Raw genomic sequence first — 25,606 nt, 5'->3', positions numbered from 1 at the left:
CCCTGTGCAAAGAACTACTTAGGTATTAATAAAACTGTAAAAAAAGCCATGCAAAATGGTTCAGCAAGTATTTAATCTTGGAAAACCAGTACTACTTGTTATTGTCAGCTTCACATTTCTGCCTTGATTAATATTCACCCTTATTTTAAAACATAGTATGTGTGCTTTATCCATCCTTGAACAAAAACTAGCAATGAAGCAATACTTGTCAAGCAATAATTTGGGATGATTTATGTGGGTGTATGAGCAAAATGCAGCAAGTTGAAATAGAAAGGGAAACCCAGCTCCGATGCCAAGAGAGGCATGAAAAACTAGCAACTGGTTAAAGTCTTAGATCTAGTTTTGTTAATGACAGCTGAGCTTACAGTGTTCTGCATAAGAATGGATGCATTCAGTAAGTATTTCTACTAGGAAAAATTGTACAGCTACAATGTATAAAACTGGTGAAATCTTTCTATCCCAGGAGGATGAGAGCTTTTGCAAATGTTTGAAAGTGCTGCTCAGGGAGTTCTCTGAAAAGTAAGTTTGTGTTTTCCCAGTAAGTTGTTTGAATTCTAAGGGAAGTCCAGATGAAGTTTGGTGTTACTTCAACAGTTAAATGTTGAAAGGGAAATGGATGACTCAGCTTCATGTGTATATTGAAAAAATCAAGAAAATATCTGACACAAGGAAGTGTGTACATCAGTGCGCATAATTTAGTTTATGCCAGTCAATTATAGATACATTTTCTTACAAGTGTATTGTGCTACACTAAGCCAGTTCCATCTGGAAATGGGATAAATACCAGACAGAGTCGCTGTATTACTGATATAATATCATGGGTTCTGGAAGACATCAAGGTAGGCACCGCATGCTGTTATTGAATATACTAGGTATCAAAACCCAGCATGCTTAATGGGTTAAAGCTGAGTCCTATGTCAGGCTCAGAATGTCCCTTTAAAAAGAAACCATGGACTTTCAATGCATGCTATTATGTGGCTGACAAGGCAAGGGCTGGTAAACTTGTGCTATCCTAAACTGGTGGGAGGTAGTTGCTGTGGTCCAGACCACCGTGCTGCTGGGTGTCCAGCTGGCCCCATGACCCAGCAAAGAGCCACAGAGACCGTAAAGAAATCTACATTATTCTGCTGGCACACTGATGCCAGGTACTGAGTAATGGCTTTCTGAGACAATTAAGGCTGCTTGTATGTGGATTTGCCAAGACCCTGCCAACATTATTGGCAATGTCCTTTCTGCATGAACAATGTCCAGTTGCTCTTTAATCAGTATTTCCAATTAATGATTTAGCCAGTAAAGTTTGTGTAGCTTTGGTATGGTATTGGAAGTACAAAGGCACGCAACTTGAGAGTGGTGCACAGTAGGGGGTGGCTACAGTTTTGTTTTCCCCAAGAATCTTACTCAGCTGATAAGCATCATCATAAACACCCGTGATTAGGAAGACCATGTTTTTAATAGTGCTCACAGATGCAACCTGCCCCACTGTGCACTGAAGTCAGTATCTCTTTCCTGTTTTCAGTACAAGTTTTGCTTCAGCATGATTCAGATTTTCACTGGCCTGAATTCTGACATAGGCCTGCATAGGTTAACAAGCTGCCTTGCTTCTTCTGAAGATTATCCTGATACATCCCAAAATGTGATGGGAACAGTAGCAAGTCTAGCAACATTAAATGTTCTTGAGGAAAGTCACCTAATAATAGACTAGAGCGTCTTATTATTGTAGCCTGTACGGTACAATAGAGGTAACGAAAAGTCTATTATTAGGCAACAGTATTTTGTGCAGTTCTAGTACTCTTGGCAGTGTGTCAAATATAAATTGGTTGAGGAGTATGGCAGGATACCAGTATGATTACATAATTATACATATCCACAATTGTCCTGACTACACTTGAAGACTCAATTGGTCTTTGTACAAAATTGCCTTATACTCTTTTAACCTGGTCACTTCCTAGCCTGGGACTGAGCAACACTGGATTCAACACCTTTAAGTAGTGTCTACTTCATGGTGAGAGTCCTTGGACAGCTAAATATGTTGAAGCCTCAGAAAAGTGTTGCTTAGGGTGTTGACAGTCAAGGCTTCCCAGACCAATCACATTGGCCAGTTTGGCTTCACATATTCACCTTGGATCACAACCACATGAAAGCCATATTAGGAAGATGATTTCTGGTAAGAAGAAGCAGGGACAGGTATGAGTGGTTGAATGTAGGGAGTTGCAGCAGTATTGGGTTGTCTATACCCAGTGAAGAGGCTTGCTTTTTTAAAAGATACAAAGGCTTTTAGGATATGGTCTGGTTTTATGTTCAGCTGTTAGGAAAGTTACACTTAAAGTAGGATAAACACTGATCATCGACTAATCAAGAACTAAGACTGAATGTAAAAACTGCATGATTCTGTTGATTCTTAACGTATCCTAGCAACAGACCCCAAGGTACTTGCTCAAAGGACCTCATGTGACAATAGAATCCAGGTGTGCTTAGGAAAAGTACGTACTAGCTACCCTACCCAAGTAGAACATACACCTGCAACAGCCAAAAGACCATCATAAATCTTGTGAAAGAGAGAAGAATAGGTTTCAACAGGCAAGAAAGATATACCTGAGCGGTCAAGTGGAGATAAGTGCGGGCCCAGCCAAGAAAAATCGATGAGTTTGCCAAAAGAACAAGAAGTAATAAAGACAGTGCGAGGAAGACTACTTACTTCATCTGAGGAAGACTACTTACTTCATCAGGACAACCCCCAGAGGGGACTACGCAAGCGCAATAGAGACTGAAGTAATAGAGGCGATGAAGTAACCTACCTATGCATATGTATTAGATAATGAAGTCACCTGTTGAATATACAATAGATTGCGAAACTTTTAGAGAATAAAAAGCGGACGCGATGTGACGGTCTTTAGAACCAGATCTGGGTGCGTACCCCTGGTTCCCAGGGCCTCGAAATAAAGCACCACATATAACCTCCTAGTGTGGTTATGTGTTTGTCATTCTGCTAACACAGCCTCTTATGCTGTGAAGCAAGTAGTGCAAGCTGTGGTTTTAAGAATGATAGATGGTGGCAGTCCTCAGCCTATCACTTTCTTCTGTTACAGGTTTCCACCCATTTTTAGAGAAGCCCTGCAAAGATTTGCATGGGGACATTTGGGGTTACAGTGTGAGGATAGAGTAAGAGGAATGGAGTGGGAGGATGGAAACAATCCAGCTCTGTGATTGAAGGCAAAAATCTCAGCTGGTGTGTATGATTTGATGAGTAACAGCAGAAATGTTTAGTCCGGCAGGGTCCTCTTTACCTGTTCCCAGAACAGAATGAAGGTTCCAGGTGTGAGACCCTGTCATGGCAAGAGCTTCTGCATCCATATATCCCAGCTATACTGTGGTGCAGCATTCAGTACAACAGCATGATCTGCAATCAAGTGTCAAACACGTGCATGGATAGAACCTGGGACTTAAGCAGTTGCCTAAATGAAGTATAAAATTTCTGAGTATCCACATTTTCCTTCTTCCCTTTCCAAGGAAGAGCCCCACTAGCTGTGAATGCCTCTTTGAAGAGAATTTATATTAGATAAATAGATCCAGAAAATTCAAATGAAAATTGTCAGTGTTTGACAAATCAGGACCAGTGGGGTGTCCTGTAATGCTGTCACTGAGCAGATGGGGAGATGAAGGATTGTTGCTTGCTGTATTTAATATAGGCAGCACATTGCACGTCACAGATGAACCCACACAACTGAAGCCTGACAGCTGCTAATGGAAAAATACTGATGAAGCAAAATGTAGCCTATTGAAACAGTAGACTGACATTATGAGAATATTTTTTAAAAATGGACCTGTTTTATGGACTTCCTGTGATTAAGAGGACACATTTACGTTCTTGCAAAAGGATGAAGTTATAATTAATAAGCAACTTATCTTTTTTCTGTTCAAGTATAAAATCTCTATTTGTGGATAGGAAGTATTTGATGATGCACTTGGAAGGATCTCCTGCTGGTATGTGTGATGGCATTCTGAATTTCTACTGTGACCTTCAATTTTACACTGAAGTGCAGTGTTAGTCTGTGTACTGAACTCCAAAAGCTTGAAGCATACTTGAATATCTAGTAGGTTTAGTTTTTTCAAAGCTTCTAGTTTGATAAAAGCACGTAGTAAAGACAATGTTTTAATTTCCAAAGCAAAACAAAACTAAGTGAAGTTGTAAAATGGCTCTATTTGGCTCTGAGGATGTTATCTATAAAATGCCTCCCATGATGGAATATGTTGCTTGTGCCCTTAAAGTACTAGCAGAAATAAATAGCCAAATGCTGTATTTGAATATTTGTAATCAAAGAACTGTTGACCTTGAACAGTATGCTGTATCTCGTTAACTCATAAGACAGTACTTAGACTTGTTCACCTGTTAAAGGACCATATTCTTTTTTGTATAGCTCTTTTGTCTCCTTCACTAACAGTTGTATGATTGTTACAAGGTTTACAGCCTATTTGTCTACTTAGTCATTCACAAATGCTGTCCAATTAGGTGAAAGAGGAAAAAGGATGCTGGAAGATTATTATCATCATGCTCAAATGATGGAGGTCCATCTTAGCTATAGAAAGTCATGCTGTCAATACATCTTCCTCACGTTGCATCCTTAGTGTTGCTTTATAATTTCATGCCTGCTGATATTAACGTCAATTTTACCTTAATCCTAATCTAGGCTCAACATCATGCACTGCTGGAACAGCATGGGTCACTTGACACCCTTCCTGTTCCTTCTCATAGTGAAGGATTCATGAAGAATGAACTCGTGTAAGAATTGAAGAAGTTCAGAGTCACATTCCCCTATTTTCCCAGCTTCCAAGAAGTTAGTTCTTGGACAGAAAGTAGTTTCTTTATATTTTGCAGCCTTCTTTTTTCTTCTTGATCTTCTCTATTCTCTTCTCCATGCCATGAAAATACATAGGATTTGCAACGTCCTATGACAGGGAGTTTCAGAGGTTGGTTACTTGCTTTATGAATAACCACATTCTTCTGTTTCTTCGGAGTCTGCCTCAGACTAACTTTAAAACTTGACTTCCTTGTTAGTTCCTGCCTGGCTGTTGTATTTAATGAGACAGAGCTCAATGAAGAGTTATTCCTTCTCCCAGTCATTCCCAATTTTGTAGTACTCCAGCAATGTCTTTTTCCCTGACTGGGAAATTCCAGTCTGTTTCTTGGATTGAAGCTGTCCCATACCTATCATCCTTGATGACATACTTTTCTGTCGTCTCACTTACCTTGACAAGCTTCACAGACCTTCCCTGCAGTGCAAATGGACTCTAAATTACACATTTATGTGAACCTAGATACATTCATGATAGATGCTGACTGCATGAACACATCACAAAATGCACTATGCTTCTCTGTAGTTGCCACTTCAGACTATTTCTATTAGTGGACGTTCATAAACTTTCTTCCACTCCTAGAAGATCTTTCTAACCTTTTATCAGCAAGTTTCTTTTGATTTAAAAGATGTTAACTTCATATAGCTAAGGATATATTGTTTTAACATCTTTTTTTAAGTACTTTTTTCCCTATGCATAGAGTGAATGGTGAGCTCTCAGCTTTTCATTGGAAAAAATGGGAAGCTTCTCAGTATTACAGCCCATCTGTCTGCAAAAATGAGACTGAACCTAGTTGCACTTGAGGTTGCAGATAGACTGAAAAGAACAGACCCTCATACTAATTCTTCTGGAATGCATTTATTAAATATCTCAATGCTGAAACTGTCCTTTTGATGTCCTTCATTATACCTACAGTTCTGGGTTGTAAATGGCGATCCTAAATGTATTTAATTGGCTATTGAACTGAGCAGTATTTGCTTCTGTATTTTTCTGGTTTGAGCTACAGCAGAATAAATTTTCTAACTATTCAGCTAAGCCTCTTCTAAGTAACTTAATTTTCTGAAAATTAAATACATGTTTTTCAGACCGTATTTGTCTCTGGAAGTGAGAATTTTTAAAATTTATGAGTATCACCAAAGTAACTGGGCATTGGTATGTAGAAAGGCCATTGCTTATAATTTTCCCTGTGAAGAACAAACCATAATGAATTGGCAGAATGCTCTAAGTCAAAGGGACAAAAAAAGGTCAAACTTGTGTGGAAGGAGTGAACAGCACAGATGACCTAAACCTGACCAACAGAGTATTCCATTCCATATACATCATACTTGATATAAAACTGAGGGGTCACAAGGGTCAGTCTTTGATGGCTGGCATCTAATACGAACCTTGTTAGTCATTCTGCCCTTGATCCTGGATCCACGCATTCCTGTATCCAGTTTCTGAGACAAGTTCCTGTCAACCACTGAGTCTAGTTTGGGACCTTTTCCCTGTGTCTGCTTTGCAGCATCAGTGGGATGGATAGTCATAGGTGGTGGTGAGGTTTGATTTAGTACATTTGTGTATATTTTGCTATTTTCTTATTAGTATAATTTCCATTGTTATTATTGTTTCATTAAAGCTTTTTTAGTCTTGGTTTCCTCACCCGGCCAGGAGATGGCTGAACCGTGACATCTGTGTAAACTGAAGCTTTTAATTATGCCTTTCCCTCCTTTCCCCTTAATATAGTCTCTGTGTACTACAGCGTTACTGGTCAGGAAGAACAGGAAAAACAGGAAGCGCAGCAGGCCACACATTGGATTATATCTTTAACAGCAGGCAAGGTATAGCCTTGGAAGGATGCTGTTTCTGCTGTCATGTTAGTCTTGCTCCGGTGACTGTTGATTCCAGAGCAAGTATTAAAGGTACAAAACACTTAGCCTGAACTAGTTTCCCTCCCCACGAAATTATGTATGTGCTTGTCAGCACTGCCTTGCACTCTAGAAATGTATCTTTACTGCCTTGGTGACAGTGGCATTAAGTACAATCTCTTTCTTCAGTGCTAGATTATCCTAGTTTTAGCTTGAGCCCTTGGAGTGTCTGTGTATCAGGTTTTCTTGTTTGGCACTGGTACCTTAAGATTTGGTCTTTGAGCATGCTTAGGTCTCAAGGCTTGTGGGCATGTGGAATGGTGAAGTGCTGTAATAGCAGTACCCCCTCCAGGGATAAGGGGTTTTGTGAGATTCTAATTCCATATTCTACCATAGAATGTAGGTGGTAAAAAGCCAGTTATTTTTTCTCTTGGCCTGGGGTTGGGAAAGACAGCACTTCACATACAGTAAACAGTCTGATTCTGGATCCTGATGACTTTCTGCAGATAGCCATTGGTGTGTTGAAATGCTCTTAGGAATTCCCCTGCTCTCTCCTGCATGGCTTTGGTGGAGAGAGGGCTCCTAAATGGCTGGGAACTACCTGGGTTGAGCGACACTGCTAACATCACCAAGAGCTTGGATAGGAATGTGGTTGAGGACCTACCTTGGGTACCTACCAGATGGGATCTTCCAAGTGCATCATCTACTGTTATGAGCACACATCTAGGCACGTCCAGGAACTCTGCTGTCACTAAAAATACTGGTCTGACATCTGACAACAGCATTCTCTCCTCTTACCTACTGCAAAAACAACAGTGCTCAGTTTCAGAGCAAAGAGAGGTCAGATTAACTAATGAACTGTGTATGGATTCTACTTGAGTCTATAGGAGAGGAGATAGGAACACCAGGACCAAATTCAGAGCTGCAGAATTTTCCATTCAAAGTCAGCTGTTGCTGAAGTCTAATGTTATTTTCCAATTACTCCATTCTTTAGTCTGCATCGGGATATTTTTGGATCCATTTTTGCAATAGTGACATATTGAGTCATATTTGCATTCAGCGTAGTCCATAGGGATTGGAATGGAACAACAAAAAAAGCAGAATTAGAGAATGTAAGTAATCTTTCCTCTAGGTGAGAGATCTCCTTATGGTATTTCCTTTACAGCATTAAGCTACCTGAACAAGACATTGAATATTGCACACTTCTAATGTGACACAATTTATTTGTTAAGAATTCACATGCAGATCTGTGATTACAAGGGTACGTGATATTGGAATCTTGGATTACAAAGTAGTGATTTAATATATCAAAGGAATATAGTGGTCTTTCCTTCAGGGCTCTGAGGGATACCGCTCCCCTGCAGCTTAAAATGCTTAAAGAAGAACAGGATGCACTCCCAGTTGGGGAGGTTTAGGCTGGACATTAGGAAAAAAATCTTCACAGAAAGGGTCATTGGGCACTGGCACAGGCTGCCCAGGGAGGTGGTTGATTCACCTTCCCTGGAGGTGTTTAAGGGATGGGTGGACGAGGTGCTAAGTGGCATGGTTTAGTGATTGATAGGAATGGTTGGACTCAATGATCCGGTGGGTCTCTTCCAACCTGGTTATTCTATGATTCTATGATTCTATGATTTGCTGCTAGGGTATTTAGAAAATAGTATGCTAAACTCCTTGCCCAGGGCAAACTTGTACCATAGTATAGAAGCCAAGTTTTAGGGCATAGCTGCCCCCTCAGAGTGTCTTTCAAGCCCTGACTTTTCTGTTGTTCAGGTAAGGCAAAAGCTGTGGCTGTGGGTCTTAAAGGAGATCTTGTGGAGGGTTGCTTTGTACCTTCCTGCTATACCATCCATTTTGCAGGACAGTAAAAGAGAGAGGGTGTCTCTGGAGAATGGGTATAGTCAACCTAAAACAATAGACAGCAGTTCCCAAAGGGAAAAAAACCCCAAAAAAACGTTTCCATGAGGTATAGTTGGTGTCTGAGCAATCCTGACCACCATTTGCAGTACATGCTGCAGAGTGTAAGGGAAGGTAACTATGATACAAGTAATGAATGCAGGGTGAAAGAAGCAATTTTGCTTGAATTGTAAGCTGTTCTATGTAAATCCAGGTGAATTCAAGGAGTCAGAGCAATGGTCTTATACAACCATTTCTTTGTCTTTTTCACTAGATAGGCATTCATAAATATGTATTTTGTTTTAGGACTGCATTTTAGGCTTTTTCATTTATATAGTATTTCTGTGAGCTGCGGTTTAGCTAGGGCTGTGAACTGCTAAAATCTTTCTTTCCTCATTTTTCATCCCTAAATGTGAAATCTCAAATTGGGCAATGTTCAAAAATCTTCTATGGAAAAGTTTCCAAACCCCATTTTCTTCAGGTTCAACTGTTCTATGCCCTTCAATTTTCTTTTGACTCTCCTGCAGTGAAAAGAAAGGACGTAAATTGCATCAATTATTTTTCTTGCCTAATTATCTCCTGATCCCTTGAGCTTTTCTCAGTAATTCTGTACACTGAGGTAATTCCATACCATGCAGAAAAATGTATTAATCAATAGCAGACATGGCATATATATTAAAATGGATGAGATAAAAAGCTGCTGATGGAAGACTGAAAATAGAACAGGCATAGCTTGTACAATCAAGGCTGTAAGAAAATTTGCAAGAGGTCTTAGCTCCCTTGGTGTTTAACAGCACTGTGAGGGTTTTGTCTCCTGAAGTAAATTACTCTAAAATTCTGAAAGAAACTTTATCTTCCTTCTTTTAACAACGTTTGTGCTGAGATCTGCATATTCTAGAAGGGTTGTGCCAGTAACAGGGTACCAAGAATAAAACTACTTAGACTCTTTTTATCTGTTCTCCATGTGTATGGGTTCTCTTCTGAGTGAAGAAGAATGCTGCTGAATCAGGATTTTACATGATTCAAGGTTATGCAGCCTAGAAGGCACACAGAAGTTGATGGTAGGCTGGGCAGTCATTGTGGCCTCTCACAATGTGATATTTCAGTGAGTCCTCTGATGTTCCTCCTCGCAGGAGGAAAATCCTTCCTTGTTCTCTTGTTTTTGCTTTCAGATGCTCTTTTTTATAATTTTTATTTTTTTTATTTGTTGAGGGAAGGTAATTGCTTTTGATAGCTTCTGTTCTGAAAGTCGTGCACTTTGCCTTTTACTGTCTGAATTTTTCTTTCCAGATAGATTTGCTCTCTGGGGTTTTATTTATGCTCCATGAGTGCTGCATCCTAGATGAAACTCCAACATAGAACTGAAATAGCCTGAATTGCGGGGAGAAGGGAGAGCTAGTCTGGCAGACAGGTGCAATGTTTGTGACTGTCTGTATGTGTTATGTTATATTTCTGTCTATGAGTGTATGAAGAAATTGATAAAAGCAAACCAAATTAAAGAATTCCTTTCAAGGTATGTTGTGTCTGCATTCACCATTATTTCTTGACTATGGAAGTTCCATAGCTTCTCATGAAAACTCTGTAACTCTATTCCTCTACTCACAGCCTACCTACTGACCCTCAGGCTTGAGAAAACATAACAAATCACTAACAGAAAATATGTTAGAATTTCTTCAAGTAGAACTTGATATATGCCACAAGCTGAAGTTTACAAGCATCTAATTTGACTCATAGCCCATTCCAAAGAACATTTTCCTCTGTCTCATATGGTACCACCCCACCGACATCACTATAGATGCCAAGAAGCATCAAAGCACCACTTATTGCCATGCTGCTGCTACCAAGCATCCACATTTCTTGAAGTTTATTGAGAAAATAAATGAAGGTACATTGATTATTTCTAAGGAGTTCCTAAGTTTTCTAATAGATAAGTAATGTCACCAGTTAGACTATATTGCAGTTGTATAAATGTCTCTTGCTGCTGTGAAGAGGTTCACAATGATATCTCATCAGAAATCAACAGCATGAGGCTTGTAGTGATTGTTGAAGGTTTGACTGTATTCTCTTTAAAACTATGCTGTGTGACAATGTTGCATTTCAGTGATGGTTTAGTTCATGGCCAGTCCCAGTGTCTTTATGCAGTATCATTTCTTCTGGCCAATAGGCTCCTACAAGGGAGACCTGTCACTTCAAGATGACATGCCTTCTAGAGAAATATGCTGGGGTAGGGGGAACAGTTTGCAATCTCCCACCCCGCCACTGAAGAAAAAAATGAGGCAGCTGTAACATCTTGCTAAAATATTTAATGTTCTGCTTTTGTTTTGTTTTAAATAAACCTGTTTGTTTGTTTGTTTTCTTGCCCTAATACTATTAACAAATTTATCTGACTTTGAGGCTAGCATGGTGTCTTAAGGCTAACTGGTATAATCGGAGTTCCTTGGAACACGGAAGTCCAAATATAGAGCAGGATTTAATGCGCCTCCATGACAGCAGAGATAGGTGACTTGCCTCCCACCAGAAGGAGAAATCATGTTGTTCTGACTTCTTTGGTTGCACTGCTCTTTTTACATAGATATGAGCCTTTTCATGTAGGTTTGAGCCTGCTGCCATTGTGAAATACTATGGATATAGATACAGATATGGATACGAATACAGATATGGATATGGGTATGGATATAGATTAAACATGTTGCCAAAGATACAGTTTTGTGGTCATACTTTCTCTGTTAGCTGTTAGCTTTTCTTTAAAACAATGAGATTCCAGTCAGCAGGATGGTCTGACAGGCTTTCTGGATATGTTCATTATCCATATCAATCAGAAACCATGGGTTTAGAATCCTGTCACCAGTGTGACTTTAGGAAATGTATTAAAGTAGCAGAGATTTGCTCATTTAGCAATGCGGGTTTTTTGATTCAGCTGTTCATTCTGTGCCAAGGTGAATAGTTCTGGTGAAGCAGGGAATTAGGACTGACACGATAGTAAATCCCCAGCAAATATTGTGCCAAGTAGACCTTCTTTCAAGTTATTTTTTCTGTTAGAACTACAAGCTGCATATGACTAATGCTAGGATGCTGCAGTGCAAGTGGGCTCACGTGAACAAGGTGCCTAGGTCTTCTTTTCCTTCATATCCAGCCAGCAAGTACAGACAAGGATTCCTCTCCTAAAGCAGATGCTTCCACTTGGCTAGAAGAATCTCATCCTAAGTGCTGTGACTCTGGAGTAGATCTTCATGGACCAGGAAGGGAAGCTGGGAAGCTGGCTTGTGATGACTAGGCTAGAGGTGATTATTTATAGCTGTGTCACAGAGATCAATAGGGCAAGAATAGCACTTACCAGGGATTATTGATCAGACCAAAACCAGAAACTGCATTTATGGAATACAGAAAGTTGTCCCTGCTTGATTGTGGAGTTGCATGTACTGTCCCCCTTAGAATGGGACTGCAGCTTTCCAGACATAGGTCCAGACATCTGGCTCAAAAATGCCTGCATCCCGAGGGTTTACTACCCAGCCAGTGAAGACGAACAAATTTCCTGAGAAGGTGAAGTGGGAGTACTGTGAAGCTCCCTCCCTAAGATGCATATAGCAGCTCCAGAACAGAGGTGGCAACAGACCCTCCTGTAATCTTAATCTCTGTTAATTCTGTTAATCTTAGTACCATCTTTTCTTTTAGGGAAAAGAGTTGTGTAATATAATAAAAAAGAACAGTTCACACAGTTGTGGGAATAAACCTCAAAGCAGGAATGGGGCTGAATGTGGGGAGAAAAGGGACTGGTTGCTTCCCTTCCCACCCTTCCTCCCTCCACCTCTGGCCCACCGTGGGCTGAGTACAAGGTTTTCAAAAGCAAAGCGAGTGAAGAATACAGCATGCACAGGGGCAGATAGGCACCAAGCCCATCGTGGTGTCGAAACTAGGGGGTGAGATGTCTGGGACCAGGCATATAGTCAGCTCCAGCTAATTAGCAAGGCTCCTGCAAGGACAGAAGCCCAGTTATTTTTCCAAGAAGATAGATTGCATCTGCTGCTCTGACAATCTAGCCCTCCAGTTGACCTGTAACATCATTGCAATATTATTACAATACCAAAACACACCTCCACACTAAACTGTTCCGTAATGACAGAGAGATATAAATTATGTTTAAAATATTGCAGAAACCCTTTATTGTTTGAGCCGGTTTTATGGTCTAATCTTCAATAGGACCTGCTTAGGTGAGCTCAGCACATACTCCAGTTTATTTGTAATCAACAGGAATATTACTTTTACCGATGACTGAATTAACAGTCAGCCTTTCCTAAGGACCTGTATTGTCTACAAACACAAGGGTAGAAGTGCTTCATTGTAGTTTGAGTGCTACAGAATGAGGCACTCACATGAAAAGGAAACTGACCTCCTGCAGAATATGAAAAGGAAACAGACCTCCTGCAGAATATAAGTAGGGTATGTGTATGTGTGTGCGTGTGTGGAACAGGGACTTTTTAAACCTTTCAAACCCAAAGTTCAGCAGACTGTATCAAGGCACCTCTACTAGCCTTAGGTTTCTTTCTCCTGAAAAGCCTTACCCAAGCTCAGAGGCAGATGATAACCTTCCCACAACTTCTGTCTTCCCGTATTTGCATTGTGTGTTTGTCTCAAGTGTGTCATCATATACACCATCTTGTAGTTGCTGACATGAAAGTGTCATTTTATGATAGTAACAGCTGTTTGGCATATGGTAGAATTATGTATTAGAACGTAATTGTTCATGCTACTTCGTAGGCTTCATCAGAGGTCACAGAGCAGAAAGGAAATGAATGCAAGTCCATCAGGGAACATGAACTGTTTTAAATAGGAAGTGCACTTATTCTTTATCACAGAGGGGGTTTGCAAGCTAATAAATCAACTGAAGTGAACATTTTACTGCTCAGAGATACTAAACATACTAAATTGAATGTTCAGAGTACCATAAGAAGTAAGAAGAACAGACTCTGGTGTATACAAATGGGGTACCGCTGATGGGCCAACAACAGAGTTTGACATCTTTCACAAGTTGGTTATAAAATGCAGCACCTGCTTCAACTTGGAAAAAGCACCATTGGGTCATTTTGAATAACAGATATGTACTAGCCCACTGTAATGTTTGTAATGAAATGGAAATTTTTCTTGGCAGTTTAAAAAACCCAAACAGAATCTAATAACAAAAAACAAGGCTAAGTGCCAGGTCCTGCACTTGGGTCACAACAACCCCAAGCAATGTTATGGTCTTGGCAAAGAGTGACTGAAAAGCTGAGTGGCAGAAAAAGACCCTGAGGGTGTTGCTCAACAGCCAGATGAACATGAGTCAGCAGTGTGCCCAGGTGGCCAAGAAAGCCAGTAGCATCCTGGCTTGTATCGGAAATAGTGTGGCCAGCAGGACTAGTCAAGGGATTGTCCCACTGCATTTGTGAGTCTGCATCTTGGATGCTGTATACAGTTTGGGGCCTCTCATTATCAGAAAGACATTGAGATGCTGGAACACGTCCAAAGAAGGGCAACGGAGCTGGTAAAGGGACTAGAGAACACGTTTTATAAGGATCAGCTGAAGGACTTGGGATTTATTCTGGAGAAGAGGAGGCTGAGAGGGGATCTTATTGCTCTCTACAGCTACCTGAAAGGAGGCTGCGGTGAAATGGGTGTTGGTCTCTTCTCTCATGTGACTAGCAACAGAATAAGAGTAAATGGCCTCAAAGTGCTGCAGGGGAAGTTTACATTGGATATTAGAACAAAAAGGTTGTGAAACACTGGGACAGGCTGTCCAGGGAAGTGGCTGAGTCATTATCCTTGGAGACATTAAAAGATGCATAAATATGGCACTTACTGACGTTCTTTAGTGCTGGAGTTGTCAGATTAAGAGTTGAAGTTGATGATCTTACGGGTCTTTTCCAATCTAAATGATTGCATGATTCCATGACTTTATGAAAAAGACAGAGCCCCATGTGTTCAGGATAGTGTCATGTGGGTCTAAGATGAAATCAGATCAATGTCACAAGTTCTTTACATACATTGCATAGGCAACTTTATTTTTCTAGTTAGAGCAGTACAAAAAGGACTTGGCAGCAGTGCAAAGGAATAAATAATAGACAAATTGAAGAATTCACTGGAATACTAGAGTTGGTACTTGTAAGCTACAAAGAGAAAATAGAAGAGGGATTTATAACATCCATTTGTTGCACAAACACACTAATATAACTGAGATTAGATGTTGGTTTGTGGGCAAGCACTCTCCTACTCACACAGCTAGAGACAAATGGTCACTGTGCAGAAATGAAGACTTCATAGAGGAAAAAACATAGAGACTAAGATATGATGCTGATGGGCTGGCATGGTCTTGATCTGAAAATAATACTTCAACATGCCAAAGCAGCCTCTCCAGCAGCTTGTAAAGTAGGAAAATGTTTACTTACTGTTAGCACTGCTAAATACCTCATTCTGTTTTGGTCTTCCAATACCCAACTGCAGAGTGAAACATTGCTCTTGCGCATGTTAGAACCTACTGCTGCAAGAATGCATTCCTGGAAAGTTCTATCTGCCTCTGCATGGATTTGTACCAAATTTGAAAAAGGCCCTTCAAAGATGAGCCTTTAAAGACTGCCTTGGGGTGTGCCAAGGAAATTAAACATTACTGTAGTTATGGGAAGAGGCATTCATCTCTAGTAGCCAGAGTTTCAAATACTTCCAAATATCTTTAAATGTTTCAAGTACTTTTACACAGAATTTGCTCAGCCTATCAGTTTGCTTCCCAACAAGAAGGTCTCTGAGCAGTACGGTTTGTTTGGGGGAAGACAGAAAGACTGAAGTAAGATACTAGAGACAGAGAAGCTGAGCTTAGGGACAGGGAATAGCTGAAGCAAATGTCCTCAGGGACAGTAAAATAAAGGGTTTTTTTGTCTAAACAGGAACAGTCAGAGCATAAAGCCTGCTTGTTAAGGACCCTTTATTGAAGGAGGTGCAGTGAATTGCAAGGCTTGAGAGTTTTTGGTGTTCCGTCATGAACAAAGACCAAAAGGTGGTAAAAAATCCTAAGATCTGGATGAAGGAAAACTGGACATTAGATATGGTGCTGATGGTCGCCCTAATGTCTTGATCACCCAAATGATCATCTAGTGACTTGTCACATTGCTGATTTTGTGAATAACTTCTCAATACTGCCTCTATCTGTGTGTCTTGGTACCCTTTACATGGGATAGGTCTCAGTGAAACCTTTGCTCTACCTGCTGGGTGTCCTCAGACCATGCCTTTGCTCGTTAGCTGATGCTGTCTCCTATAATATCCTCATATGTAAGCTTAGGAAGTGTGAGTCAGATGAGTGGACAGTGACATGCATTGACATGCTGGGTGTCAGAGCTCAGAGAATTGTGAGTGGCAGTGCAGAGTCTAGTTGGAAGCCTGTGACCAGTGGTGCTCCCCAGGTGTCAGTATTGAGTTCAAGCTTGTTCAACATATTCATCAATGACCTGGACAAGAGGACAGGGTGTACCCTCAGCAGATTTGCTGGTAACACAAAACTGGGAGGAGTGGCTGATACACTGGAAGGCTGTGTTGTCAGTCAGTGAGACCTGGGCAAGCTAGAGAGTTGGGTGAAGAGGAACCTACTGATGTTTAACAAAGGCGAGTGCAGAGTCCTGCATGTAGGGAGGAACAACCCTATTCACCAGTACAGGTTAAGAGTTTACCTGCTGGAAAGCAGGTTTGTGAGAAAAGACCTGGGATTCCTGGTGGACAACAAGTTAACTGTAAGCCAGCAATCCACACTCATGGCCAAGAAGGCAGGTAGTGTGTTGGAGTGCATTAACAGGAGTGTGGCTAGCAGGTTGAGGGAGGTTACCCTCCCCCTCTGCTCTGCTCTAAAGAGGCCACATCTGGAGTATTGTGTTCAGTTCTGGGTTCCCAAGCTCAAGAAAGACAGGGAACTACTGGAGGGGGTCCAGTGAAGGGGTTATTAGGGGCCTGGAGCGTCTCTCTTACAAGGAATAGGTGAGACACCTGGATCTGTTTAGCCTGAAGAAAAGACTGAGAGAGGATCTTGATGCTTACAAATATCTAGAAGGGAGGTGTCATGAAGATGGGCCAGACTCTTTCCAGTGGTTTTTCCAGTGACGGGACAAGAGGTAATGGCCACAAACTGGAATACAGGAAGTTCCATGTGAACATGAGGAAAAATCTTTACTTCAAGGATGCTAAAGTACTAGAACAGGCTGCCCGGGGAAGTTGTGGAGTCTCCTTTTCTGTAGATACTAAAAACCTTCCTGGACATGTTCCTGTGCAACCTGCTGTAGGTGAACCTCCTTTAACAGGGTGTTGGACTAGGTGATCTTCCAGCTCCTACTGTTCTATGATTATGTGATTCTATGAAAAGTAAAACAAGAGATCAGATTTCAAATGTACTGTAAAATTTTGCTTCTCATATTATATTTCTTTCCAATTAGTTAACAGTGATAACAATTGCAGAATGTCACACATTTAGAATGTGACTTTGAAGTCAGGGTTGAATTAAGAGAAACTGTGAGGATCCTGAAACTATATTCTTGTTCTTGTAGGTGTCCTGTGTGCTCCATAGCTGCAAAATTAAATTGCTAAAGTATTCAAAATCTTGGTCTTATCTAGGAGATAAAAGAAAAAGAGCTCTATGCAATTTCATTTCTTACATCATGAGCCGAGCTGATGGCTTAACTTAGTGATAGCTGAAGTTGTTTTGCTGCTGCTGAATTCTGCTTCATAAGTAACTAGCAAATTACACTGTCTGGGTAGCTCTAAGTGGAGTGAAACTAAAAAGATAAAAGCTTGATAGATTATTGAGCCCAAATCAGTTTGATCATCAGTGGAAATATTTGTTGAGGGGAATCCAGAACTTAAAGGCATCATCAGTGATTTATGCGGAGTAAAGCTGCTTAGGGAGGTCCCTGCAAGTTGCATATGTGATCCAAATAGTCTGCATTGCCTTTCTACTTGCAATGAAATACTGACTTGCTTGCAGTTACAGTTAGCTTTCCCTGCATCCCAGGAAAGAATCAGCAGATGGTCTGAGTAAATTTGCCCTCAAAAGGCACAAGTTCCTGTATTACTCTGACCCTACGGAGGAGAATGCAAAATTACAGTAAAGGAAGGCTGACAGGAGCTAGGGCCGTGATTATTCCACCTGGGCTTTGAGAAGCCTAAGTGTCTTCATTGTATCCACAGGTTTCCCAACAGAATGGAAGCAACCAGAGTCTTGTAGTTAGCTGGCTGAATGGAGATAGTCACATTTACTCTTAGTATTTCCCATCTGGCAAAAACACATCTGTAACAATCAGACATTGTCAGGCTTATAGTGATCAGTTTCCCAGTGCTTCTCTATGGGAGATGTAAAGGGGCCTTTCTCTGTCACATTTTGTGGGGCTGGGGCATTGCTTTTGATTCAAGGCTGCTTTCAAATTAGGACTCTGGGAAAACATGTGACCTGGAAGCGAATAGGGGAGGGGGAAAAGCCACAGGATCTGCTCATGTCTCAAGAAAATCCTTAGTGGTTGTAAGAGGCAGTAGTTAATCTGATAACTATTGTCTTGGTGGCAATTCAGGAAAAATCTTCCTGTCAGGTTGTGGATGCTCCTCCCTGTATCAACCAAAGTTCCCCCATCACCATCCCAAGAACTGACATAGAAAGCAGAAGCAAACACTGTCCTCCAGCACTGCTGACAGTCTGAAAAGGTAATTTATAACAGAGGGGTGAGGGCTTATGAAAACCTTTTCCCTTTACTTAACCTCTAATAATACAAATAAACAATTTGTGGAAGGACTTCGACTGCGTCTCCTTCCAGCCTAAGCCTTTGAAAAGGCCCGATAATGTCACCTTATGCAAGGGAGGAGATGCATGTGTCACTGTGTTAAAACAAAGCTATCTCAGATTAACTAAGTTAAGTCTCAGCCATGAAGAAGCCAGTTTGGACCTGTCCTGACCCAGCAATTGAGGACAGTAACTAGGCACCTATAGTGTTCTTCCAGAGTGAAGGTACCTTTTTAGTAAATGATTCAAGGCATCTTCCTAGTCCAGGCAAAGTCCAACACAAATCTCAAAGGATATGAGTCTTTGGTTCATCCTTGTAAGTAGGCTTGATCCTTGTGCAGCCCTGTAGTGCCATAATGATGAAGCATCACAGTAAATGTTCTTTCCCTTTCTTCAGACCCTGCTTTCCTCCCCAGCCGGATGATTGCCAGTCATTTGCCAATAAAAATGCCTGTGAAAGACAGGGTAAATGGCCTTTACGCAGTTCTGTGGGGACTGGGGAACATACAAGAAACATTTGCATGGCTGTTCAGGGGCTTTGCACATTAATAAATAGCTGGCTTAGGAGCACACAGAGGCTGAAAATATGAGGCCAATGTGCATGCAGGGATAGAAAGAGGATCAGGCAGAGCCAGAATCCCACCTATGTACTAAGCAGTAGAGGCGGTGGTGTCCAAAGGTAGATAAGAGACATGTAGGGATGCTACTTCTTTCTGAACCTTTCTGACCTGAGAAATTATCAGCCCCAAATGTTTGCTACTGCTATGTTCTCAGGAGATAAATTATTTCTGGCAACAGTTGAAACTGTGATTACTCAATCCAGCAATCAAGATTTCAAATTCTTTCCCTATCCCTGGTGTAATTTCTTTCTGCATATATCACCTGCCTATTACATAAAAGACCCTCCAGAGTGAATCTTCAGTCATTTGACTGAGTTGATGGAATGAAAGTGTTGTGCGGATGACAGCTTACACCCTTCAGACTGCAAGCCAATTGTGTTGCTGTCATGCAAGTCTGCAGATGCTGTCTGTTACTCCTGCTGCCATGCTTCTCCCACAGTGCCAGCTCACTTAGTCAGGCTGGGTGCTTTGCTCTCTCCTGCCTCTGTGGGGAGTGTGCCCCCTCCTCAGTGGAAGGACAAATCCTTCCAGAGGGGGAGAGAGAGAAGTCCTGAGTGTGGAGAAGGACAGAACTGACATCTTGCTGGTTTTACCACTTTCTTACAGGGCTGACTTTCTCTTGTGCCTTCTTTAGGGGCTACCAAAGACATGGGGAAGATGCTGGGTGGGGATGAGGAGAAAGACCCAGATGCTGCCAAGAAAGAAGAAGAACGACAGGAAGCTCTCAGGCAACAAGAGGAAGAGAGGAAAGCCAAATATGCCAAGATGGAGGCTGAAAGAGAAGTTATGCGACAAGGGATTCGAGACAAGGTAGGGAACCAGCTTTCAACACTTTTCACAACTCATAATGCTCAGTGGTGAAATACTGTTTTCAGCTGGTTTGTGACCAGTTCCCTGAGCACCTGGATAGAATCAGATAATTCCTTTGCCACAGTGAATTTCCTATTCATGTGTCCCTTGAGTTCCATCCCTGTTGAAACACAGCTCCCAGACTGAAAACCCCTGCAAAGTTCAAATACAGAGTGAAAATGAGGAAGGAAAAATGTCTTTTTTTCTCATAAACTGTTAAATGCTTACTTTATTTTTAACATTAGAGGCTTCTCTGTTAGAGGCTATGTGGGTGCTTTCCAAGCTTGCATTTGTGGTTTTGTAAGAAGGGTCATAATTCAGTATATTTCTGAGAGATACAGTCCAAGTATCTTCTGTATTGCTTCCAAGGCTTTCTTTGTGTTGACAGGTGAAATGGGACAAATCTACTCTACTTTTCATATTTAGGCTTCCACTACTCGCATGGGATTCATCTGAAAGAAAGTGAGTTTCATTTATCTGAGGGACTTAACTATTGGGAAGCACTCTCTTCTGCTTAAGCTGATTCTTATAATGAATTCTTATTTGGCATGAGAAAGAAACAAATAAATGTGAGGATTCATAATGAGGTTGAAAAGAAATGTACAAACAAACCCTTACTAGAGAAATCAGCTTAACTTAAGGTAGCTGAAGTCATTGTTACTGTACATTAGCTTTTAGGGGTTGGTGTGTGGAGGGAGATGGTAGTTTTGCTGCCTCACCTTCAAGACCACGTCTGAATTGTCTCTTTTGAATGACTTAGTTTTATATTAAGAGGTCCTTGAGCTAAGAAAACTTGGAAAGAGGTTTGTGTAATGGTTGGTGAAGCAGCCTGTGCTTTGACTTACACCACATGCCAAAGAACTACGGAAAATACCTATAGGTAGAGTAAGGGAGTCCTGCTTAGTATAAGAGATGTTTTCTGTGCAGTGCCTACCTCTGTGCAGGTTACAGTACCCTAAGAACATGTGTAGGAAAAAGCTTCGAAGTGTAATCACAGAGCTGATTATGTCTACACTGGGCCGAACTTCTGACCCAATCGTTACGATCAGTAGAGAAGCACGGATAAGGATGAATTGTTCTAGTGACATAGTGCATCTTGTAAAGAGCTACCAAGAATTATTCTGCAAATAAAGAAATCTGGGATTATGCTTCTAAGAACAGAAAGTACTTACAAGGATTTGTTTACGTGTGACACTGCCAGAGAAATATATTAATATGATCATTTAAAAGAGGGTATTAGTTACAAGACGGACAGATTCTGAACCCCTACCTGGTTAAAATTTGTTGGTTTTATAGTGTATTCAGTGAATATATATCTAGATAGCGTAATATATTAATATAAGCATAAAGATGTATGCAATACATGCTTGATATATGCGTATAGGTGGGATTGTGTCTAAGCAATGACATAGGTCTGCATTAGAAATGAGGGGAAAAAAAAGTAATGAATTTCAGAATTGCAGGCAAGTGGGCTGATGCTGTGTTTTCACTGGTCACTGTTTCTTCTGCTAGACCACTACAGACATGGCTGCATTTTTCTTGTTCTTGGGCAAAATGTTGTAAAAGCATTTAAGAAATCTGCAATATCCTCTGTTACAAATCCAAGGTGATCTAGGCTGGAATTCACACTTTCACTACTAGGATGCATACAATCTGAGCTTGATGATACATCCAGCCAATACAGATTTCACTGGGATACTTTCAGCTATCTAGATTTACTGAGTCAGGATGAGTACTGCGTGGCAAAGTCTCTTGGAAATGCATTGACTTCTGAGCGATATGGAAAAGGGTTTGCTCTGCAGAGAGAGTAAACAGGAATACTTGGAAGAATGTTGTTTGACCTCAGTCAAAGCTCTGGATTGCAGCTTTTCTAGTGGAGTGGTGGGTTACATTTGAGATAAGCAACAGGAAGACCTGTTTTGGGAGTACACCCAGTTCATCAAAATACAGGAGTTCAGTTCCATGTGGTTTCCTTTCTTCTGGGGATAATCCCAAGTAGCATCATTTGAAAGATGAAGCTGTCTTCTACAGAATCAGAAAAGGTGGATAAAGCGTAGACAGGAGCTATATATTTTTTATTTTTAAGTTTGAGAGTTCTGTGAAGGAGAGAGATTACTTTGTCCTGACAAAGAGACGCATCTAGTGATATACAAGATTGTATCTCCAAGTATTGTGAATTGGCGGCTTGAAATATGAAACAAATGTTGAAAAAAAAAGAGAAAAGGGCTGGATTATTTTCTCCATTATTTAGTTATTTAGAAATAGTCTTAATTCCTTCAATAACTCCAGTGAAAGTAGAAATATAGAGAAGGAGAAAACTCTCTGGAGGTATTTATAAGATATGTAGATGTGGCACTTAGGTACATGGTATAGTGCGGACTTGGCAGTATTGTTTATGATTGGGCTCAATGAGCTTATAGGTCTTTTCCAACTTCAACAATTCTGTGATTCTGTGAAACAGAGATTTTATCTCTTATGTATACATACACAACTTGTTATTAGCAGGTATGAATTCAATCCAAGAAGTTTTAAGAATTACAGATCTCCCAAGTCATATTTGCTATTTCTCATGTAAGAGTGAGAAACGAGCACATGAGCTGAGTGAGTGAGTAAGAACATAATATTTATGCATAATACAAGTTTGAAAGTGCGTGTCCTGAGCCATGAATCTGCAATCCCTTAGCGCAGCTTCAAGATGTCAGGGAAACAAGACAGGGAATCCCAGAATCATCGGTTAAAGAACTATGTGAGGCCTACAGCCTATCCTAGGCTCAGCATGTTTGTTGTTTTGGAGTTTTCACCTTGGCTTATGCACAAATGTGATGAATACACTTTCTTGTTTTGGGCTTCAGGAAATGTGGGAACTATGGCAGACCTTGAAAGGAATGATGACAGGTACCACTGATATGTACCAGCATGTGCTAACTTCATTTTTCAAACCCTGTTAAACTGTCTGTTAAACTGAGACATATATGCCCTCAATGCAATGTGGCAAGGCACAGAAATTACTTAGGCAAAGAGTAAAATTAATTATGCCGCAATCAACTATTATTTTTCATAAAAAACTATACAGTATTTTCTACTGTAAATTAATTTTCAAGGATGACATTTGCACATGACGTTTCTAAATAACTGGACCACCAGTTGTCTTCCAGTCTGGCATCTGATACTGAAAATGGATTGAAAGAATATAAGGAACATAGCAGGGGTATACTCCAGCTTCTTTCTACCCCGAAGCAGGAGGAATGCTTGCAGCTTACTTTCTGATCTGATCTGGACTTGATCTCAACAGTACTGCCTCACAGATCTTCTGAGCCCTACCAGAGCTGTCTCTGGGGAGAGGTGCCACATCTGACAAACACAGGCAAGACTGCTCAAATGCCTTCAGTGCCACTGTGCCTGCTAGGTCAGTGTCTCTTGCCAGGGCAGTGGTGGTGAGGCTGTGGATTACTTCCCCTGTTACCTTGCTAACACCAGGTACTACCAGCTTGCCATCCTAGAACAGCCATCGTGTGTCCAGTGTCTTGGGTGGAATACTGACTTCCATAAACAGATTACCTTGTTTGTTTTACGTATCTTCATACCTCAGTGGTGAAAGCCAATTACTTTCTTCTTGTAAAGATCCATAATTACTTATTTACATAATTCATTATTTCCACCACTAGGGTAGAATCTAGACTTGAGGGAGCACTTAGTACATGCTCTGTACTTAATACTGTACGTGTTTTGACTGCTAAGACAATGGACTGTAGTTTGAGACAATGCCTGCAGTTTGGGGTCCTGCAAATAGGATGTTGAGGCTCTGGAGAGAGTCCAGAGAAGAGCAACAAAGCTGGTGAAAGGGCTGGAGAACAGGCCTTATGAGGAGCGGCTGAGAGAGCTGGGGTTGTTTAGCCTGGAGAAGAGGAGGCTGAGGGGTGACCTCATTGCTCTCTACAACTACCTGAAAGGACGTTGTAGAGAGGAGGGTGCTGGCCTCTTCTCCCAAGTGACAGGGGACAGGACAAGAGGGAATGGCCTCAAGCTCCGCCAGGGGAGGTTTAGGCTAGACGTTAGGAAAAAATTCTTTACAGAAAGGGTCATTGGGCACTGGAACAGGCTGCCCAGGGAGGTGGTTGAGTCACCTTCCCTGGAGGTGTTTAAGGCACGGGTGGACGAGGTGCTGAGGGATATGGTTTAGTGTTTGGTAGGAACGGTTGGACTCGGTGATCCGGTGAGTCTCTTCCAACCTGGTTATTCTGTGATTCTGTGATTCTGTGAAATACTACACATGCTTTAGAGGATCTGTGTTGCTGAGCCCATGCTGAAAAGCACTAAGAGCTTAAGGCTATTCTCACAATCATAGATTTCAACCAAAACTGATGCAAGCATGGGCCTCTATCCAAAAGGCTTGGCTTCGAGACAGAATTTAGGTTTTAATTTAACTGTGCCTGAGATGGAGCATGAACTCCTTCAGTAGCTATTGTATACTTAGGTCTCGGAGTGCCCCAGCTTGTCTTTGACTAGCCTTATGTGCCAGAGGTAATAAAGCAGAAATTTAGTTGTATAAATAAGTATTTCTGCCCTCCAGCTTGAGCATGAAATCTGCATGAGAAGTATGGAAAGATGGGAAATGAAAGAATTAAGATTGTCTCCACAATTGTAATTGACCCCATTGGGTGCTGTGTAAAGACTGTGGCACAGTGCATAATTGCATTGTGATATGTTTATGCTTCTAGGAACCTTAGCTCTCCCACTGCACAAGATGAGGTCAACTGTTTTCTTAATAAGCAGATGTTCAGTATTTAATCTCTGTCACACCTTACAATGTGTCTTCTCAAGCTCATGTACAATGTGGTATACAAATTCTGATGGCAATATAATTAATTTCCTCATTTGAGGGTTTAATTCTTTGTTGCTGTGATTATGTTTTCACTAACATTGTTGATGAGTTCATCCCAAGCATGGTTTCTTCAGAGATTTACCTGCGGGGGTGGACAAAGAGTTTAGTTGAGTACTTCTGCTGGCAAAGTATAAAAGCAAAAGGTGGTTATATGTGATTAAAGCTTTGGTGACAGAAGAATGTTGATGCCTTGTTGCATCGGTAGACCTCTATGGCACAGTAATAAATGCTTGAGACTTCCTTGTCCCTTTACTGCAATACAGAAATGTGTTTTGATGTTTGCTTCTGCAGGCAGCATATCACACAGCAGGAGAATGTGCTGTCCTTGTTCTGTTTAAGTGTGAGTCCTTCTGTCTCCAAATGTGTGCGATTAATTCTTCCCATTTTCCTTACTGGGCCACTAAATGCTCACGGTAGTTAGGCAGTAAGATTCTTTAGAGTTTTAGAATTGTTCATGTCCCTGGAAAACCATGAAAACTATTCAGTTGTTTGTAGATATTTAAGACATATAATTTCCAGGTTTTCCATGATTTAGGTTAGGTGGTATTGTAATTTACTTCTAGAAAAGAGAGAACATTTGGGTTGCTGGCAATGCGAAAAGTCCTAAGTTAGGGCCTTTGTTCTCTCCAGTGGGAAAGTGCTCTTATAACATTGTGGGTTTTTTTAATCTACTTGTCTGTCTGTCTGTCTGTCTGTCTGTCTATCTATCTATCTATTTTAAATCTGATTGCTGAACTCTCTTTTGGTGCTAAATCACTCAGACAAAATGACTGTCAGAATTTATAGCTGCAAGCTAGATTCTTATGTGAGATAATCAACATGGAACATCATATAATTACTTCTAACGTTTCATTTTCATATTTCTTTATGTGTTTGGTCTATGGCGGTG

The 25,606-nt window shown here is 40.9% G+C and overlaps 1 protein-coding gene across 1 annotated transcript in view; it reads left to right on the top strand.

Annotated features, from left to right (window-relative positions):
• Positions 1-25,606, top strand: part of CPLX1 (complexin 1) — a 94,660-nt gene that overhangs the window by 37,592 nt on the left and 31,462 nt on the right. The window contains exon 2 of the mRNA XM_069879995.1: positions 19,621-19,796. Within this exon, the coding sequence (XP_069736096.1) occupies positions 19,621-19,796 (176 nt within the window). The remainder of the gene's footprint in view (positions 1-19,620; positions 19,797-25,606) is intronic.

This window comes from Phaenicophaeus curvirostris, chromosome Z, assembly GCF_032191515.1.
Source record: "Phaenicophaeus curvirostris isolate KB17595 chromosome Z, BPBGC_Pcur_1.0, whole genome shotgun sequence".
Lineage (NCBI taxonomy): Eukaryota > Metazoa > Chordata > Aves > Cuculiformes > Cuculidae > Phaenicophaeus > Phaenicophaeus curvirostris.
Note: the sequence above shows the minus strand (reverse complement) of the source record. Positions and strands in the feature narration are given on the sequence as shown.